The sequence below is a fragment of the Armigeres subalbatus genome, chromosome 2 (assembly GCF_024139115.2).
Source record: "Armigeres subalbatus isolate Guangzhou_Male chromosome 2, GZ_Asu_2, whole genome shotgun sequence".
Lineage (NCBI taxonomy): Eukaryota > Metazoa > Arthropoda > Insecta > Diptera > Culicidae > Armigeres > Armigeres subalbatus.
Window position 1 is genome coordinate 148192544 of NC_085140.1, and position 19581 is coordinate 148212124.

Below are 19581 nucleotides of genomic sequence, written 5' to 3' on the forward strand. Positions count from 1 at the left end.
GGTGTCCGCCAGATGGAAGAAGCCCTTCAAGTATTCGCTGAAAGGTGATAACGAAGGTGTATTAAGAAGCACGATAAGCATGGTCGACGATGGTCAAGATCTAGAGCCACAATTGCTGGATAAGGCTCAAAATGAGATGAAAGTAGTGAAACTACTAGGATGGTCCAGCTCCCGGTCGAGATTCTCAAACTTGGTACTGAGCAGCTGCTTCTATCGATCCACATCACTACTCAAAAAATATGGGAGGATGAAGAGCTAACTACTGTCTGGTTGCAAAAGAAAGATCTATATGATCTATAAGAAAATGCACAACCTCCGATTTTTTTCTGATCTCGGCTTACAAAATACTGTCGCGCATTCTACATAATAGGCTAAAATCGCTTGAGGAGTTCTTCGTCAGCGAATATCAGGTTTCCTTGAGGGTCGATTTGGATTGATACATTCCGAGAGTAAAACTTGCTCAATAACCATCTTTTCATTAATTTCAAAACAGAGTACGATTGTGAATAGAAAATAGCTATGGCAGATAACTCTTGTTGGCTCGAAATCAAACATTCGGATTGCCGACGAAGTGTAGGCGAAACGTTTGATAGTGAAATTACAAATAATATATCGCATACACACATTGCTCGAAATTACCGCATGTACAATAATAACACACATCCGTTTGAGCCTGTATATGGCATTTATAATTTACCACATCATCCGACCCAGTGCCACTGTCCGGTTCTCCACCCTACATAAACGGTAATATCATAAGACCTTGCTCAGCTTGACTGTATGGAAAGTCTGCGGCAGCGATTGCACCTTCCTTGTATACTTTTCGATTGACTGCAGCAGCACCACCACCAGGAGCGGCACTCGGAAAAATTGAAAAGCATTTTCAGTAGCAAATTCGGGCTGCCTCCGTTCGCATAAATCAAGCCACCATTCACGCTGTGGGCATTTCGATAATCCGTCCGGTATATCCTTGCGTTTAGAGCCGTGCAGCTTTCTATCTGCAAGTAAAAACACGTTTCGCGAAAGCTTTTGAGAGCACTTATGCTAACTGCCCCTCCAGTTTCTTGGCGTATAGTCGGTGTCCTGGTGACCGTTCACTGCCTGGGTTAGCCCCATTGGGTTCCCCATTAGGACCGGGTTCGGTGTGTACGAGTTGAAAGCGAAAGGGCTTTCCAGAGTTGCGTCAAGCTGAGTGCCGCAGGTAAGCAGAATTTGTGTATACTTTTTTTCGCCACGGTGGTTCTATAGCCGTTAGCAATGCGCCCAGCCCTGTTGCTTCCGTTCGTGCAAAGTGATTATAAACGTGGCCCATTGAAAGCAAACACGTGTTCGTGATAAACGGCAGTTCATTTTTTGGAGCAAAACAGCAACAGTGCGCTTAGGTGTCCAATTTGACGACTTGTTGATTGTGAAAATTTGATAGTACAGCACTGATGAAATAGGAATCCATGGAGCAAAGATAAAGACCAATTTCACGTTGATTTTTTCGCAAGCCAACAACAGTTCATGCAAATTAGCTTTACATGACCTATGGTGTGCGTGATTTGTGAAGGAACTCCAAAATGTCGCACCGAATCCTTGTGACCTTAGAGCGTGACTATAATACCGGATATATTTGGACTTAATGTCCACTTGGCGGAAATATAGTTTAAAACCAAGGATTATCTTTCGTCAACGTTTCTAGTAATAGAATTGAAAGTAATTTGTCTTCAAATGCAAATCCAGTCAAATATCTCGCAACTAATATTAATTATAAATCATAATCGATTATAATTAGGCCGATACAAATATTTAAAATCTATTTTGTCTCCCTCCTCCTCGGATTTTTTTGCCAAAAAATAATATTTTGAGGGGGCAACAAAATAAAATTCGGACAATTTTGATAATTTTCAAAAGATTCTTTAACAAATCCGAGGAGTTTTTTGATTTTTTTTTTCATTTTAATATTTATTTTTTATTATCCCCCCCCTTGACCTTTCGGAGTCCAGTAGGACAAAAAGTCAATTAAATATTTGTAACGGCCTTACTGAAATTTTCAAAACCCAATAAAAATTTTCATTGACATGGCCTAACCAAAAAAAAACTTTCATTTGCCATGGCCTAACTCTATTTTGAGAGTAAGCATAATTTCATTTGGGATGTAATATATGACTATGAAGACGTGTCTAACTACAATCGTCATCACATTTACCTTCGCATGGGACTCCACAGATGCGAGGTATGCAGAAAGTGTTATGAATATGACATGATGATATTGATCCATAGGCCGATGAATTATTTACATTGAAACGTAAAGTCTTATTACAGCTGCGGCCCTAATTGTTGGGCACTCTAGTGAGGTAACAAAGTATTATTAGGGTGGAATTTATGAACAGAACAAATAATGCTGTGAGGTTGTGATTTTTTCCCTTCTTTGTGCATCAAGAATGCTTAAAAATAATTTCAGAATAACATTTTGGGTGAAATAAACTTTACCTTGAGTAAGAATGTTAATCTTTTTCTTCAATATGACCGTAAATACTTGAATGGGTAATGAGTGCTTGCAATTAACTTACTCTAATATTGCTATAACAAACAGTTTAGTGAATAATTATTTTTGAGCGTCTAAGGGAAACATTATACAATTTTAAGATTTTACAATTCTTCCATTTACTTCCGCTATTTTAAACACGTTTGTATTATCAGATACGTGTTCCGTTTTCTATTTGAAAACTTCTTCAGTATTTTGTTATCGACTACAACAAAACACTGAAGAAATTTTCAAGTAGAAAATGAAATGCGTATCTGTTGATACCGTTTTACCTCAAATCGTAAACGTGACTCATATTCCGAACACTCGCTTTAAGATGGCCATTCAAATACTATTCGCGTAATTCTTTCTATATAATTTTGAGTTGATGTACAGTTTTGATCCTCCGTCGAATTACCACTGAAAATTCTAGTTTTAGAGTACTTAAACGCCAGTGTTCAGAATATGAGTCAGAACGGTACAAACAAGTTTAAAATTGAATGCTATCAGCTATCACGAACAACACTGTATCGTCCACGAACAGGTTCACTTCAGCAACAATTAGGGTTTCTTTTATGTCATTCATATACAATATAAACAATAATGGACCCAAGACACTACCTTGTGGGACCCCCAACTCAACACTAACAGGATTTGACACTGCGCCATTATATATCGTCATCTGCTGTCTAGACGTTAAGTAGCTTTCGAACCATTCCAGCACTATTCCACTTAATCCAATCCGCTTTAATAGCATCAGTAGTTTTGCTCTGTCAATTGTCTCGAATGCACGTTTTAAATCTAAAAACACTGCCAATATCACTTTTTTGTCGTCTATTCAGGGCCGGATTTAGGGTGGGATACTATTTTAACGCATTCTTCTTGAGCAATTTTTCTCACTTTCGATTCAAATTTGTTCACAAAATCGAACACACACTGTAGTTTATTTATATTCAATACTGTCTCATTCAGGGTTTGCAGAAATCGTTCTCAATAGATAACGAACAACGATAAAAGATAGGCAAAAAATGTCCCGAATCATAACAAGCCATGATAACAAATATATCAAAATTGTATACAAGTACAGTAGACGTTCGATAACTGCAAGTCATTTAACTGCAATGCTTTTTAACTGCAATTCGATAGTTGCAACAGTTTTGCAGTTATCGGGCCGCTAAACTTCAAACTGATGTCAGACTCAATGACAGCTGCATTGCGCTGCACATTTAGATGCACTTTTATTGCATCTGACGTCGATTGACAACCGTTTGACGTCTAGAATGCGTTGCAGTTATCGAACGGCATTCGTTAACTGAAAAGTAAACATTTTGCAGTTATCGAACGGCTACTGTACTAAAAAACAGAATCGGATAGGCAGCCCCCACAGAAAAATAATGATTCTCGCTTTGTTTTCGCTCCTTTCGTGTTGGTTACTACACAGCTGTGTAAAGCAAGTTTTTTTTCTTCCTAAGCAATGGAGGGGGAATCTGCTCAACAGACATCCTGGGTTGTCCAGGAAGTGCGGGGTTAGGGACCACCTCCAAAAGCAAACGAGGGAGGCAGGACTACATCCCCGACCCGCTAAACCGTTTCCATTGCCGCCAAGCCCAAAGTCCCTTCGGTACAACCAGAAAGTAATGCTTCAAAAAGGGGCCAGTGCACAACGCACCCTCGAGGTTAGCTGCGTGTCCTTGCAGCATCGAACATCGCTTTTTTAGAAGAACACCATGGTATCATGCCAGCGCATTGCCGGCTTTCCAGGTGGCCTTACCACGCCCTATGTCCTCGGAAGGTGGGAAGGGTCGACTTCGCGCCTGCTTCCCTCTGCACGACTGGTATCAAGAATGATGATGCCGCGTGCACCCCAAATTGACCTCTCTGCGATAGGGTCTCTTCGCCAACACACAGAGGGACTTGCCGACGCGGTGCCTACGCCTACCCCAGCCTTGACGAGGACCCCTTTCCGTCCTCGGGCTCGGAACCCGCCCGGTTGACCGACGCCGCGAAAGTGACGATACCATGTTGTTCTTCGCGCGGCCACTTGTTCGATAAAAGGATCGAGTTCGATCACAGGGCATGACCACCGGTATGAACCATGAAGCCGATTCCGAACCCTTGGACCACCTTTTGTTTGCGCCTGAACTAGCCATCCTTGAGTCCACGCGCCACCTTCTGTGTAGCTCCGAGACGATTTGGACGATAGCCGATAAAACGGCGTTCCAGCCAACTTCATCTTTACACATCCTCCGAACTAGGTTGTCCAGGGTAGTGTCGAGACCACATGTAGCAAGCATATGGTCACGCATTGTGCGAAAACGTGGGCACACGAATCACACGTGTTCCGCCGTTTCCTCTAAACCTGCGCACACCAAACACTCGGGCGATGCCGAGCAAGCCAGCTGCGTTACCTGCATTGTGAATTTGCAGCACGCTTAAACGCCGGGCACTTCGAACCCCCCATGGGGTGGCATGGGGTGCTTGCTGTTCACAGCTTTGCTGGAACAAATCAAACAATTGGGAGGGTTCGTGCAGCATTGTGCCTTATGTCCCTCCAATCCGCAGCGTCGACAGAGCTTGCTTCTGTCAGGGCCTTTGCAGTCCCATTGCTTGTGCCCCGGTTCCAGGCACGTGGAGCAAACTTCGGGTTGCTCGTATATGCCCACAGGGCACACCGACCATCCCACCTCGACGCTCCCTAACTTGACTACCTTGGAGGCATCCGCTGCAGATAGCCGAACCAATGCTACCTGTGTCCCTGCCGGACCTTTCCGTAGCCTAACGGCTGCGGTGGGCGTCTCCACTTCACACTGTCGCCGCAGTGCCGTGACGAGCTCTTCGACTTCGGTCATCTCGTCCAGGTCTTTAACCCTTAGAATCACCTCCGCCGTGAGTGCCCTCACCTTGACCGTCTCGACTTTCGAAGTTTCAGCAAGCTCCTCTTGAGGTCCTTACTGATATTATGCTTCGATGACGCAAAGTCGATGATGGCGTCCAGCTGTTCCGTCGCCACCTCGCAGGCTGGAAGCCCATCGCGGTTCATCACCTTCACAAGCCATGGGCCGTCTATAACCTCTACCGGCGTAGCCTGGGAGATGGTTAAGTGACCCACGCTAGCGCTGCGCACCGAGCTGCCGATTATTGCTTCTGGCCTCCTAGGTGGAGACCTGAACAACCCACCTTTTGCGAAGGGGTTGTTGCCTACACTACTACCACCAATTGGCACGGCAAATGCTGGGTAAAGCGTACCATTGGTACTTCGCGTACCTGAAGGAATAAAATAGACCCCATCTCGCGGTCCTTAGCCTCTTACCCAGCAACTCCTATCCCTACCTCCCCGCGGTGTTGTCCGGGATACGATCAACCGTAGGGAAGATCGGGTAACCAACCCCGGTAGGAACTATGGTCGTATGCTGACAGGGAAGGGGGGGGTTTGCTCCTCTCCGGAGGTGCAAATCTTATTGAGCGTCTGTTCTCCATGTCAGGATCGGCTCACAACAGCGTCTGTTCTCCATGTTAGGGGCAGCTGATCAGTAGTGGTTTCGATGGGATGATTGGTGGAATAACTGGTTCAGTGTTCTATATTTGGTTTTACGTAGTTTACGTCGAGCGGTTGTGTCATGTATACAACCCCAACATTTTTTTCCATCTAAGTTACTTGGACTAGTGAAAATCCAAGTAATTGAGAAATTTCAATTTTAATCTCATCCAGTGATTTATCATCACTGGGGAGACCTTTCAAGACGACTTTGAACAATCGCTCAGTTTTGTCATCGTATGTGAAGACTCTATGGCGCTTCTCAGTTAAATACTGATGAAGACGTTTGCGATCGTCAAAGGATCCCGGTAAATCGCGGCAGTCACCCTTTCTGGCAATCTGAAATGAAACCTTGATCCCATGAAGGTTACTCAAAATCTCATTCCTAAAGCCAGAAAACTCGGCAACAGATTCCACAATTGGAATCCTTTGCTTTTTCGCATGGATCAAATCACATGGGCTAGAGGTAGATTCGATTTGCTCAATTTCGTCATGAATCAAATCGAACTGATTGCTCAGTTCGATAGGAGAAGAATTGTTTTGAATGCTGAAGTTAGAAGGAATATCTGAAGTCGCCAGCTTCCTTCTATTTTTTCCGCGCTTTGGCAGGACGGTCTTGAAACCTTCCCAAGCAACCAAAAGTTCGGATAACAGTACATTTCTGGCTTAATCAGCTCCAAGAGGGATTCTGGATAGAGTTCTATTCAGCTCACTTTTTAAGTAGTTAATCGAACTATCAAGTTCACATTAAGTTATTTTCAAGCTGTAAAGTGGACATCAAAGTTCACAAAAAGTTTGGTGAGAGTCCTGTATAGCATGCTATTCAGCTAGCCAAAGGAACTTAGAGTGTACTTTACAAAATAAAATAAAAACCACAAGGCGATGTATTGGAAGAACTATTTTAATTTTTTTTTCAATGATTGTTTGCTAGAATGTAGATGCTGTTCTTATTTAGGATGCGAGACTCCACGTGACGATGCGCCTACCACAAGTATTGAACTCCAGTCTTCCTCTTATAATCCGGGATGCGTACCACTGCTCCATACGATCGACATGTAAAGTGGCAAAATTTTACTTCATGAGTTGTTTTCATATATGACACTTGTCTCAAAGTTCACCATAAGTTCAATTAGGATAAAATGTGAACTAGAAAGTTCGTATAATGCCAAGGTGGCACTAAATGTGAACTTTATGTCACAAAAAGTTCATACCGAACTGATTCTGAATTTGAAAGTTCACAAAAAGTTCGTATGGAGCTTGATTCTGAACTTTAAAGTTTATAAAAAGTTCATGTGGACCTGATAGGCGGCTTTGAACAGTTTGACTTTGTTTTGTTTTTTTTAGCAGTGTGCCTATGCTCAAGTTCCTACAAGGTATTATCCAGATTTTTTTTTGTACTTGTGAAGTGTAAACAAATATTTTGTGAACTTTTGTGCTGACAACAAGTTCGGTTTGTGCTATCGTGGAACTTGATATTAGAACTTCGGAACAAGTTCCAAAGTAGCGTGGTGTGAACTTTATAGTTCTGAATGATATTGATTTCCAAGCTGATTAGAAGTGCGGTTAGTACTTGAACCGAACTTCTTTTTAGAAGTTCGGAACAATAATTTAAGTAGCATAAAGTGAACTTTAAAGTTCAGATGAAGAGGAATAAGCAACTTTCTTGAACTTTCAAGTTCATTAATAGTATTGATTGAGAGTTAAGTTCGGTTCATGAACAATGGAGCTATATTCGAACTAATTGTGAACTTCTTAGTTCAATCCTCAAGTCTAATCCGAACTTTTGGTTGCTTGGGCTTGTTTCTTAGAAGGAAGTGGAGAATTCAGAGACTCACCCTTCCTCTTGTTTTAATTCATGCTCATTTCTGAGTGTGGAGACATGACCTTCTAAGAGTTTTTTTTTCGAAGAACGGTGTCCTTGCAGGATTACCACCGCTTGTCGGAATTTTACTTCCGCAAACGGTCCAACGTAGAACGAAGACACGGGCCCAAGCAAAGATCGTAAGGGAGTGTCCACAAATTACGTAATGCTTAGAGGGGGGAAGGGGGGTTGAACAAAGTGTGACTATCCATACACAATTTTCAGATGCTTCATACAAAAAGTGTGACATAGGGGAGAGAGGGTTTGACAATGCCCATTTTTTGCGTTACGTAATTAATGGATCTTCCCTAACGGGATCAGTAGGTACAATTAGCGCTGAGAAGCACTGTTGAAATTACAATAGCTTCGGGTAGTATTAAAAGCTTCCTTCCGCAAATAAAGAAAATAACCGCACAGCACGAAAGCACGATGCGGTCTGATTCCGCCGAAATATCATCAATGCCTCTCAAAGATGATTAAAATTGGGTTCCATTCCACTTTTTATTTCAAATTTTTTGGGCCTAATTTCGACAAAAAATCAACATATTTTTACAACATAAGTTTAAGAAAATGAGTATTTTAAGGTAATATTTTTTTATTTATCATCAGACTAAGGCCGGAGTGGCCTGTGCTGCACATAAAAGACTTCTCCATTCAGCTCGGTTAATGGCTGCACTTCGCCAACCACGCAGTCTGCGGAGGGTCCGCAAGTCGTCCTCCACCTGATCGATCCACCTTGCCCGCTGTGCACCTCGCCTTCTTGTTCCCGTCGGATCGTTGTCGAGAACCATTTTCACCGGATTACTGTCCGACATTCTGGCTACGTGCCCGGTCCACCGCAGTCTTCCGATTTTCGCGGTGTGAACGATGGATGGTTCTCCCAACAGCTGATGCAACTCGTGGTTCATTCGCCTTCTCCACGTACCGTCCGCCATCTGCAACCCACCATAGATGGTACGCAGCACTTTCCTTTCGAAAACTCCCAGTGCGCGTTGGTCCTCCATGAGCATCGTCCAGGTCTCGTTTTCGTAGAGAAATACCGGTGTAATAAGCGTTTTGTAGATAGTCAGTTTGGTACGGCGGCAAACTCTATTCGATCGGAGCGTCTTTCGGAGTCAAAGTACGTACGATTTCCAGCCACTATGCGTCTCCGAATTTCTCTGCTGGTATCGTTATCGGCGGTCACCAGTGAGCCCATGTACACGAATTCTTCAACCACCTCGATTTCGTCACCACCGATAGAAACTCGTGGTGGGTGGCTCTGATGACCTCTCTTGAGCCTCTTCCTATCATGTACTTCGTCTTCGACGTGTTGATGACTAGTCCAATCCGTTTAGCTTCGCTTTTCAGTCTGATGTAGGCTTCCTCCATCCTCTCAAAGTTACGTGCCATGATATCAATGTCGTCGGCGAAACCAAATAACTGGACGGACTTCGTGAAAATCGTACCACTCGTGTCAATCCCTGCCCTTCGTATTACTCCCTCCAAAGCGATGTTGAATAGCAGACACGAAAGACCATCACCTTGCCGTAACCCTCTAAGGTTTTCGAAGGGACTTAAGAATGCCCCTGAAACTCGAACTACGCACATCACCCGATCCATCGTCGCCTTGATCAGCCGTATCAGTTTATCCGGAAATCCGTTTTCGTGCATTAGCTGCCATAGCTGGTCCCGATCGATTGTATCATATGCGGCTTTGAAGTCGATAAATAGATGATGTGTGGGCACGTTGTATTCGCGGCATTTCTGCAATACCTGACGTATGGCGAACACCTGGTCTGTGGTAGAGCGTTCACCCATAAATCCCGCCTGGTACTGCCCCACGAACTCTCTTGCAATTGGTGTTAGTCGACGGCATAAAATTTGGGAGAGTACCTTGTAGGCGGCGTTCAGCAATGTGATTGCGCGGTAGTTGCTACAATCCAGCTTATCGCCCCTTTTTGTAGATGGGACACACGACACCTTCCATCCACTCCTGCGGCAGAACCTCATCCTCTCAAACCTTGGTAATCACCCAGTGCAGCGCTCTAGCCAGTGCTTCACCACCGTGTTTAAACAGCTCTCCTGGTAGTTGGTCAACTCCAGGGGCTTTGTTGTTTTTCAGCCGGCCGAGCTCCTCCTGGATTTCCTGGAGATTCGGAGCCGGAAGTCGCATGTCCTGCGCGCGTGCTCCTAGGTTCATTACCATACCGCCACCGTTGTCTGCCATATCGCCATTCAGGTGCTCTTCGTAGTGCTGCCGCCACCTTTGGATCACCTCACGCTCGTTCGTAAGAAGGTTCCCGTTTATGTCCTTACACATTTCGGGCTGTGGCACGTGGCCCTTACGTGAACGGTTCAACTTCTCATAGAACTTTCGTGCGTTATTAGCGCGGTACAGTTCCTCCGTCTCTTCACGGTCTCGATCTTCCTGCTGGCGCTTTTTTTTTTCCTCGTTTGTCGGGTGAAGATCACTGCGTCCAGATTTTAGGACTATTGTGATATACCCTTTTACTGTGAAATACGCAAGTTATCTCAGTAACATGTTTGTCACTGAGATACCTTGGTATCGACTGAACTCAAGACCATCTATTATTGATGAATAGAGATCCTGAGTTACAGTATGTGACTCCCCCATTCTGGCGAGACTAGCTTTATGAAGCCAACCACGTCCTTGGGGATAAGATCCATATGTCAGCAGGCCCCTAAAAGGGCTTGCTGGAGAACTTTGAACCTACGTTGGGTGAGTGCACTGCAATAGCAGAGGATGTGTTCTGATGGTTCTCTCTCCTCGTCACAGAAGCGGCAATTTGAGGTTTGGATTGCTCCGATCTTTTGTAGATGGGATCTGCAGGGGCAGTGTCCAGTTATTAGACCGGTGTAGTTGTCGAGATCCCTATTGTTGAGACCTAATAGTTGTTGGGTTTTCTTGGGGTTAATCGTTACGAGCCTTTTGGATTGGCTCGTATGGGGAAGTGCATTCCAGTTTGATGTGATTTGACTGACCATATATTTGTTCAGTTCCATTTTTACAGAGCAGTCTGAGATCCCGCAGAAGGGCTCAGGGCCAATGAACCTTTCATTAGATCCATTCCTGGCTAGCTCATCAGCAATCTCGTTTCCCTCTAGACCCGTATGTCCTGGGATCCAATATAGGTAGACTCGATTGCGTATGGATAAGTTTTACAAAGCCAGAATGCATTCCCACACTAGCTTTGAGTTACAAGTGTAGTTATAAAGCGACTTAAGTGCCGCTTGGCTGTCAGAGAAAATACATATTTTTGCAAATCTATACTTTCTCCTCAGGCATAATAACACGCATTCTAATATTGCATATATTTCCGCCTGAAATACTGTGGGCCACTGTCCTAAGTGGACAGAAATTTTTGTTGTAGGGCCATAGATTCCGGATCCTGTCAGATTATTCATTTTCGAACCATCTGTGAAGAAATTTATAGAGCCTGTTGGAACGCTGGGTCCACCTTCTTCCCACTCCTGGCGGGAAGGAATGAACACATCGTAAGGTAAGTCATAATTGACTACCGTTTCCATCCAGTCACTACAAATTCCTATTGCGGGATTTATGGCAAATTCATTTAATATGCTGAGGTGACCCGTAAGGTCTCCCGACAGCAGTGTTTTTGTTCTCTTTAACCTTAGAGCACTTTTTCCGCTTCCAGCTTTATGAATTGATCTAACCGGGGCAGGTGAAGCATTGCGTCTAGGGCCAAAGTGGGTGTACTACGAACTGCACCAGTGATGGCTATGCAAGCGGTGCGTTGGATTTTGTTGAGCTTAGCCCTTGCAGCAGCCTCATTAGTTTTAGGCCACCAGACAAGGGAAGCGTAAGTTGTCCTGGGACGGACAATGGTTTTATATATCCACATGATCATACTTGGTTTTAGGCCCCATCTTTTACCAAGGGTTTTTGAACAAACCCAAAGTGTATTGAGACCTTTCTGCACAACTGATTGGAGATGAGAGTTCCAATTAAGCTTTGCGTCGAGTATGACACCTAGATATTTTACTTCACTTGAATAAACTAATTGTGTTTGATTCAAGAAAAGGGGTTTCAGTTGTACCTTTCTCCGTTTGGTGAAAGGGATAATGGAAGTTTTTGTAGGATTTATGCCTAGTTGATACTTTTGACACCAGGAAAAAGTTTGATTTAGGGCAGATTGCATTCTTTCCACGATAACACTTTCGAATTTGCCTCGTACAATAATGACAACGTCATCAGCATATCCAACCACTTCGAAGCCTCTTCTCTCTAAGCTGTCTAGAAGCTCATCCACCACCAGTGACCACAACAAAGGAGAAAGCACTCCGCCTTGCGGACACCCCTTGTTGCTTTAACAGTGATGTATGAACCGCTAAGCTCAGAGGAGATTTTCCGATTAGCTAGCATAGCATGTACCCAGGTAACAATGCATGGGTCGAATTTTCTCCTCAACATTGCTGACCCTATAGACGAATAAGAAGCGTTATCGAATGCGCCCTCAATATCAAGAAATGCTACAAGAGCAATTTCTTTTGCATTAAGTGTTTTTCGATTTTTGAACTACCGTATGTGGTGCCGAGATCGTAGATTTTCCACTTTGATAAGCGAATTGGTTTTTTGACAAAGGCATTGCTTTCATAAATTTGTAATTTATGTACTCGCATAGTACCTTTTCCATAATTTTGAGCATTACAAAGGATAAACTTATCGGCCTGAATGCTTTGGGGTTGGTTTTATCTCTCTTGCCTGCCTTCGGAATGAAGACAGCCCGGATTTGACGCCAATCGTTAGGTATGTGCCCCAAAATCAGACTCGCCTCAAAAATCTCAACCAAGGGTGGAACCAGTGTTTTCTCCTCTTTTTGGATCAACGCTGGGAATATTCCATCCATGCCAGGAAACTTAAATGGCTCGAAAGATCTCACAGCCCTCTCAACCCTGGCCCGAGTGAAAGCTTCCTTTGCAACCTTTATTGCGTCTTTTTAGACCCAGAAACCCATGATTGGATCTCTTGTGGATCTGAGACAGCAATTCCAGTGCCTTGGTCGCCGATGCTCGACTCAGGGATTGAATCAGGGAAGTGGATCTTTAACAATTCGCTCAGTGTATCGCTAGGCTCTACAGTGAGCGAACCATCCGTCTTTCGGAGGCTACCCACACCATTGGAGTGGTCTTTTGAAAGAGTTTTTGGAGTCTGGCCACTACGGGTGTATTCTCTATGCTTTCACACATTAGAATCCACGATTTCCGTTTGGCTGACCTTATTTCTTTGTTGTAGTTCGTCAGGGCCTTTCTGTATAGGCTCCAATCGCCGGTTCGCTTAGCACGATTGAACTCCCTACGCGCAGTTTTCCTAAGCTTCTCAAGAGTTTTATTCCACCATGGAACGTCTCTACTCGAACTAGTTGATTTAGTTGGACAGCTCTCTTGGTAGGCGTTAAGGATTTTGTTTTTAATGGATTTGGACGCATCTTCCAATTGTGTTATGGACTTGATGTGACTTTCTATGATGTACTCTTCGGATCGTAGGATAGCTGAGTAGGATTCCCAATCAGTTTTCTTAGGATCTTTAAACGTTTTTCCATCGTTAGACCCCTTCCCATTCGGAGATGATGTGTTTATGGTCTGACATTGATATTTCTTCAGAAACATGCCAGTTTTTATTTTATCAGAGATAGACCGACTACATAGAGTCAAGTCCAAAACTTCCTGACGAATGGAGTTTTCAAACGTGGGCTTGTCACCAACATTACAAATGTCAATGTTCTTGGAAGAGAGAAACTGTAACAGGTACTCACCTCTGGTGTTTATATTGGTACTTCCCCATACGGTGTGATGTGCATTTGCGTCGCACCCTATGACGAAGGGGATGTTGTGTCGGTGGCTGTAGGCTACGAGCGCAGCTATTTCTGGAGGAGGGATTTCGTCCACGTCACCTGGGAAGTATGCCGAGACCACCAAGATCTCTCTACTCCCTCTGGCGGAAGGTACCTCCATCCTGACCGCTACGATGTCCCTTTTTATGAATTCTGAGATTGGAAAGTATTTACAGTTGTTATGTAATAAAATAGCCGCTCTAGGAGAAAGCTGGCTGTCATCATATACCAACTTACATGAGTGTTGTGGAATACCTTGTATTCTGGATTTATTTACCCATGGCTCTTGAATGAGGGCCACGGTTAAATTCTCTTTGGTGAACCTCCGACAGAGCACACCCGTGGCGCTCTCAGCATGGTGGAGGTTCACTTGCAGAACTTTAGTCGCCATTTCCGGGGTTTTTTCCGGACGACGACTGTCCGGCTTTGGATGTTGCGGATCATCAGGATGTCGTTTGGTATTACAGTCTGGGTTTTCTCTCTTCCCTGTAGCAACCTGGCCCGCCAGTTTCGCCTCTGTGGTCAAACTGTCGCTTTTTGCACCCCTTTTGTCCTGTTTAGATACCTTTGGTTTGGTACCACTAGAGCAGGGGGTCGCATGTAAGCTTCGAGCTTTTCCTTTAGAGGCGGACAGACTAGCCTTTATGGTGCTTTTGGGGTGAGATTTACTAACCTCGCCCGAACCGGAGGCTTCCTCAGATTTCTCTTGGGTCGGCCTTCCAGTTAGCCGAACTCGCTTGAACAGGAGGCCTCCTCAGATTGCTCTTGGGTCGGCCTTCCAGTCGGATTGGCGGTAGCGGCAGTCGGTTGATCTGTAGTATTCCTTAGTTGGATTTCACCACATCAGTAGTTGCGGCCGTGTTTGGACTTCTTCCACTTTTCCATCGACGCCCGCTCTACTCTGAAGATCCATTCAACATGAATATCTTTCAGAATGGATCGTTTCACAATACGCCAATTAGTTGTTGTGATGTCATTTTGGCTTTCTATGAGAGCCTTTATTCGGTCGTCATCATAGCTGGAGCTTTGTGGGAAGAATGCTCGGATCATCTCTGGACGTGGAATCGCCACTTCGTCCATTGCCATCAGCTCTGCACCTTCCCAGGGTTTCATGGATGGGGATATTCTCTTTAACCACTCAGCAGTCTCTTGATCCTTACAGATTAGAACCATGTAACCGGACTTGTAGATGAGGTTGTTGAATTTGGGTTTTATTGGCTCGTTTCGCTGTTGAACTACTCTGAGCAGGAGTGCTTCTTGTAGAAGGTCTAGCTGGGCTGTAGTGAGTTGGACGGTGGGAAAGTCTTTGGGTATTATCCCGACCTTCACGCTTTTGGCCATATCACTGTAGCTGATACCAGCTGTTTTCCTCATGGGTGGGTTTTGTTGTCCAGACACGTTTTTCTGAGGCGCGCGGTTTGAGGACTGTTGGGCGCGCTCTCTCGGATCCAGATGGTGCTTCACCCTTTTTGTTTGGGGTCCTCTGTGGCGGATTTGTCTAGGTCGTTTCTCGAGCGTTTTGAGGAAGTGGCCTCGCTCTCCTTATTCAGGATTATGGACAAGGCCTCATTCCGGTCTTTTCCCTTCTTCCGGAGAGTTCTAAGCTGCTTCCTCTGCGAGCGTGTGAGTGTGGGGATTTTCTTTCTCGGAGCACCCTTGGCTTCCGTAGAACCCTTGTTATCTTCGGATCCTTTGCTACTTGCTAAAGATTTTTGGGGGTTGATGATGATCCTTATACCATCATCTTCGTTATCTTCCATGTCCAACAGGTTGGAGTCGGTCGATGAGGGGGGTTGTAGATCTGGATCAGCTTTGTCGAAACATGTGCTGCTCCGGGAGATAGGCGTTGAGGGCAGGATATTTCCATCTTCTCCTGCGAACTACTGAGAGCTGGGCTTCGGTAAGGCCAAGCTGACTCAGAGTATTCTCCACTTCGCTTTCACACGACTGAGAGAGGCAGTCGTCACCTTGAGGGTTGTTTGTAGAATTTGTACTCATTTTTGGTCCCACGAGTAGCTAGGGAAATAAATGTCCGCTGCACCAGTGCCCCGCCGTAGTGCAGTAAGGGCTGCTTACTGGGGTGTTCGCCCTGGTGCACCCCAGGCTCCGTTCGCGGTTGAGCATGTTTAGAACCCCCTCAACCATTCAGCCCTCGGCACGGGTCGCATAACACCTTGGCATTGGGGTTTATCCATTTTTGCTTTACACGATGGCCATGAATAACAGCCATCGCAACCTTCCTCCTTTACCAGGGCTTAGGACCTGTAGCTCAAGTTCTCAATAGTTTCACAATCTTTCGGACATGCAACTACAGCGAACCATCATTGCTAGCGGAGTTAAGTGGCGCTTTTTCCTCCGGAAAATCGAGTTTTGTCTGTTCCGCGCCCGTTTGTATCGTGCCTCGTTCGCCCTCGTGCGGTGTTGCAGCAATCTCGCCCATGCTACATTCTTCTCCTCAACTAACTGCTCACATTCGCCGTCATACCAGTCGTTTCTCTGATCCGGAGCCACCGTGCCTAGTGCAGCGGTTGCGGTACTTTCAATGGCGGATCGAATATCTCTCCAGCCATCTTCAAGAGATGCTGCGCCTAGCTGCTCTTCCGTTGGGAGTGCCACTTCCAGCTGCTGCGCGTAGTCTTGGGCTAGTCTACCGTCTTGTAGCCGCCCAATGTTAAGCCGCGGCGGACGACTCCGACGCGTGTTGATCACCGTCGAGAGTTTTGAGCGCAGACATACTGCGACGAGGTAGTGGTCGGATTCAATATTCGCACTGCGGTAACCCAACTAACAATTTTGGTGCTAAAAGCTTCAACTTCTAGCCTTTGGCTGTATACTATTTGAGTAAAAGCAGCCAATGCTGAATAAAAGAAAACCCTCCGCAAATAATCCCTTAAACTTCAACTCGACTATTACCCAAATATCTATCAGCTATAGTCAGTTTGTGCCGAATATATTTCATCTTTTATCGTTTATGCAGCTTTCATATAGTCATAAAACAGCTCTGTCTGAATTAGCAACAAAGCTTATCGGTTAAGAGCTCATGTATGTAACTGAGTTGCTTGCTAGCAACTTCCCATATTACGGTGAGTAGCATTCACAATGAAAACGTTTTCGCTGTTGTAATAGCACTAACAATATAGCGTAATGGCGCTATATATGAACTAACGAAGCTTTTAGGCAACTTCTGTATCTTTAAAGATTACACAACGTTTAAGTAAACCTTATACTGCTTCTTTTACTAGCTTATCAGTATGGAACATCAAAACCGCATTGTTTACATTTGGTTTTTGTTGCCGGAGCTGTGTATGAGCTATTGATTTCTGTAATGCAGCTACAAAGGTATTCACCTGCTCTTATAGCAACTGACAAAGCGCTGTCATTAATGCTAGCAGATAGTGTAAGAAAACAAGCCATTTAGAAGCGATATTTCTGTTGACGGCTACTGTTAAACGATTAGCAGCAGAGTAGCATCTATACAGATCGAGAAAATGTTGCCTAAAAACAATTTCAGCGATTGATGATGCATAAAAGTTAGCCAACAGAACATGCTGATAGATGTTTGAATAATGGTTGAAATAATGCTGAAAGCATAATTTTTAAGCTTATGTGCTGAAAGCAGCATGTAGGCTTCTTTCTAACATTTATACAGCATGAATCTGAAAATAGCGTTAGTAAAACAACCTATTGGGTATGCGAAGAAGCACATTCATAATTTTCTTTGTTATTTACATATGTCAAAGTGACGGTGATGACAGAGCAGCAGCCATTGAATCAGGAGATCCGGAGTTCGAATCTAGGTAGCAACCAAATTGGTATTTCGGTTTTCACAAAAAAAAAAACATTCAATAAACTCCAAAATTTACTCTTCTCTCAAATTATATTTAATCAAATTGAATTCAGTGGCTGTATAAAACTTATTTAACAGATTCAAAAAATCTGAATAAGCGCCATTGAAGCGAATTATATTACAAGTATGGTTTAGTAAAGATTGAGAAAAAATTGTATAACATGCTGTAAAGTAGTTGTGCAGGTACGTCTAAAACAGCTTAATAGATTCGCCAGATTTGCTGGTTTAATAATTGAATAGAAGTTCTTGATCATATGTATAGCACACATATTCAGCTTGAAGCCGTATAGACGAGTTGAAAAGACATTTACATTGACATTAAATGTTAGTTGGGAAGTGCGTACGTTCGTGATGTCGGAGAAGAATTTACCGTCGATTAGAACGTGGTCGATTTCGAAGGTAATATTTTAATAGATAAGAAATAGAAATTGTTCGTTTCATACACCTACGATGCCAGATCTACTCATAATCTATGTGGTACTGAGTTAACAATACCTTAAATCGGATGTAAGACGGCAAAAATACGGCCAACAATTTTTGCCTATACTTTTCAAGGATGTACCCAAACTTTTAGCCGGGAGTGTATACATAGGTGACGCATTTCCCTCCTTCTGTACGTGGCCGAGTGACCCTAGTGGACCCTAGTCAATTTCAGGTGATGTATACTAGACAAAATATGTTTTTGATTCTGTTAGTCTCGAAGAGAGTGTATTGCCACAATAGAATTTGCTCCTTCGAGAAGTTTAGAAGATTAACTAATTTTTGAACTCTTTAGGGGAGACTGGGTAGACTTGATCCCCTTTTCTTGGAGAGGGATCAATTTCCCCCGAATATTTTAAAAGTCGATTTTTCACCGCACTCCAAAAAATCGATTGTGTATCAATAACAACAATAATTTAAGGACTGTCATACATCAGTAAAGTGAAATACTATATTTCTTAGAGAGTCTGTGTGGAAATCGCGTATGTTTATTTATTTTTGGCTGTTATACAACAGAAATCATAAAACGGCATCAAGTCTACCCAGTATCCCGTACCTATTCGATGACCACAACATACGAAAATAATTCCCGGGCATGCTGCAGCAGAACAAAAAATCTGAAGGGTTATGAACAAGACACGACCGATCGACGTAAACTACTTAAAACAGATTGGTCTATTGAGGAATGTAGTACCATCATGCTTGAATATTATAAGATATAATTTAATGTTAATTATAATAAATTTTGGCTGTTACGCCCTTTTCAAATGTTGTTCTAGAAATAATAATCAAATACAATTACTTCCCACTCTCGAACTTGATGAGATGCATATGATAGTTATAGCTTGGAGAAGCGAAACTGTTACATGATTCTTTCGTGTTTGAAATTCATATCCTAAATCGTGAAGCATTCTGTAGTGCTTTCCTCCACTTAAACAACTCCACAAATGAAACAACTGCATTCTCAGACAGCTTAAAGTTATATTAAATTAAATAAGTAGTTGTTTTACGTTCAAGGAGGCTACTTCCGCGCTAAATAAGTGGGTGACTGGGTGAAATTATTGGAACCGTAGAACTTTGTCCTCTGGCTGGCTGGGAAATTAGAATCATCAAACATCTAATTAACTGGCTTCCTGTATTGATAGGTGAATGATGGACGCTTTGATCTATCGTGTTTTGCAGGCTAGCGAAAGTGGTGCGGTGCGTCCTCGTCCATGATGGTGCCTTTGGATCAAATGGGACCACCGGTTATAAACGGTGGCGGGGGTGGTGGTCCTGGCGGTGGTATCGGAAGAGGAGGTGGCAGAGCGGTTGCGCCCACGGAGACGAGTGGCGGAATTAACACCATCAGTATTGCCACAGTTGGCGGCAACGCATCATTCCAGCGGACAGACGATGAATATCGGAACGTACTAATGAGGAGTAAGCATTGATTATTAGGTTGTGGTTCCGGACAAAATGGTGCTAATGGTGTTTCGTACGCTTTTTTTTCCA

The 19581-nt window shown here is 43.8% G+C and overlaps 1 protein-coding gene across 1 annotated transcript in view; it reads left to right on the forward strand.

Annotated features, from left to right (window-relative positions):
- Positions 1 to 804: 804 nt before the first annotated feature.
- The window catches only part of LOC134210992 (band 7 protein AGAP004871), a 457813-nt gene continuing 439036 nt past the window's right edge, over positions 805 to 19581 (forward strand). Inside the window, exons 1-2 of the mRNA XM_062687488.1 lie at positions 805 to 1201; positions 19270 to 19509. Of these exons, the coding sequence (XP_062543472.1) occupies positions 19302 to 19509 (208 nt within the window). The 5' untranslated portion in view covers positions 805 to 1201; positions 19270 to 19301. The remainder of the gene's footprint in view (positions 1202 to 19269; positions 19510 to 19581) is intronic.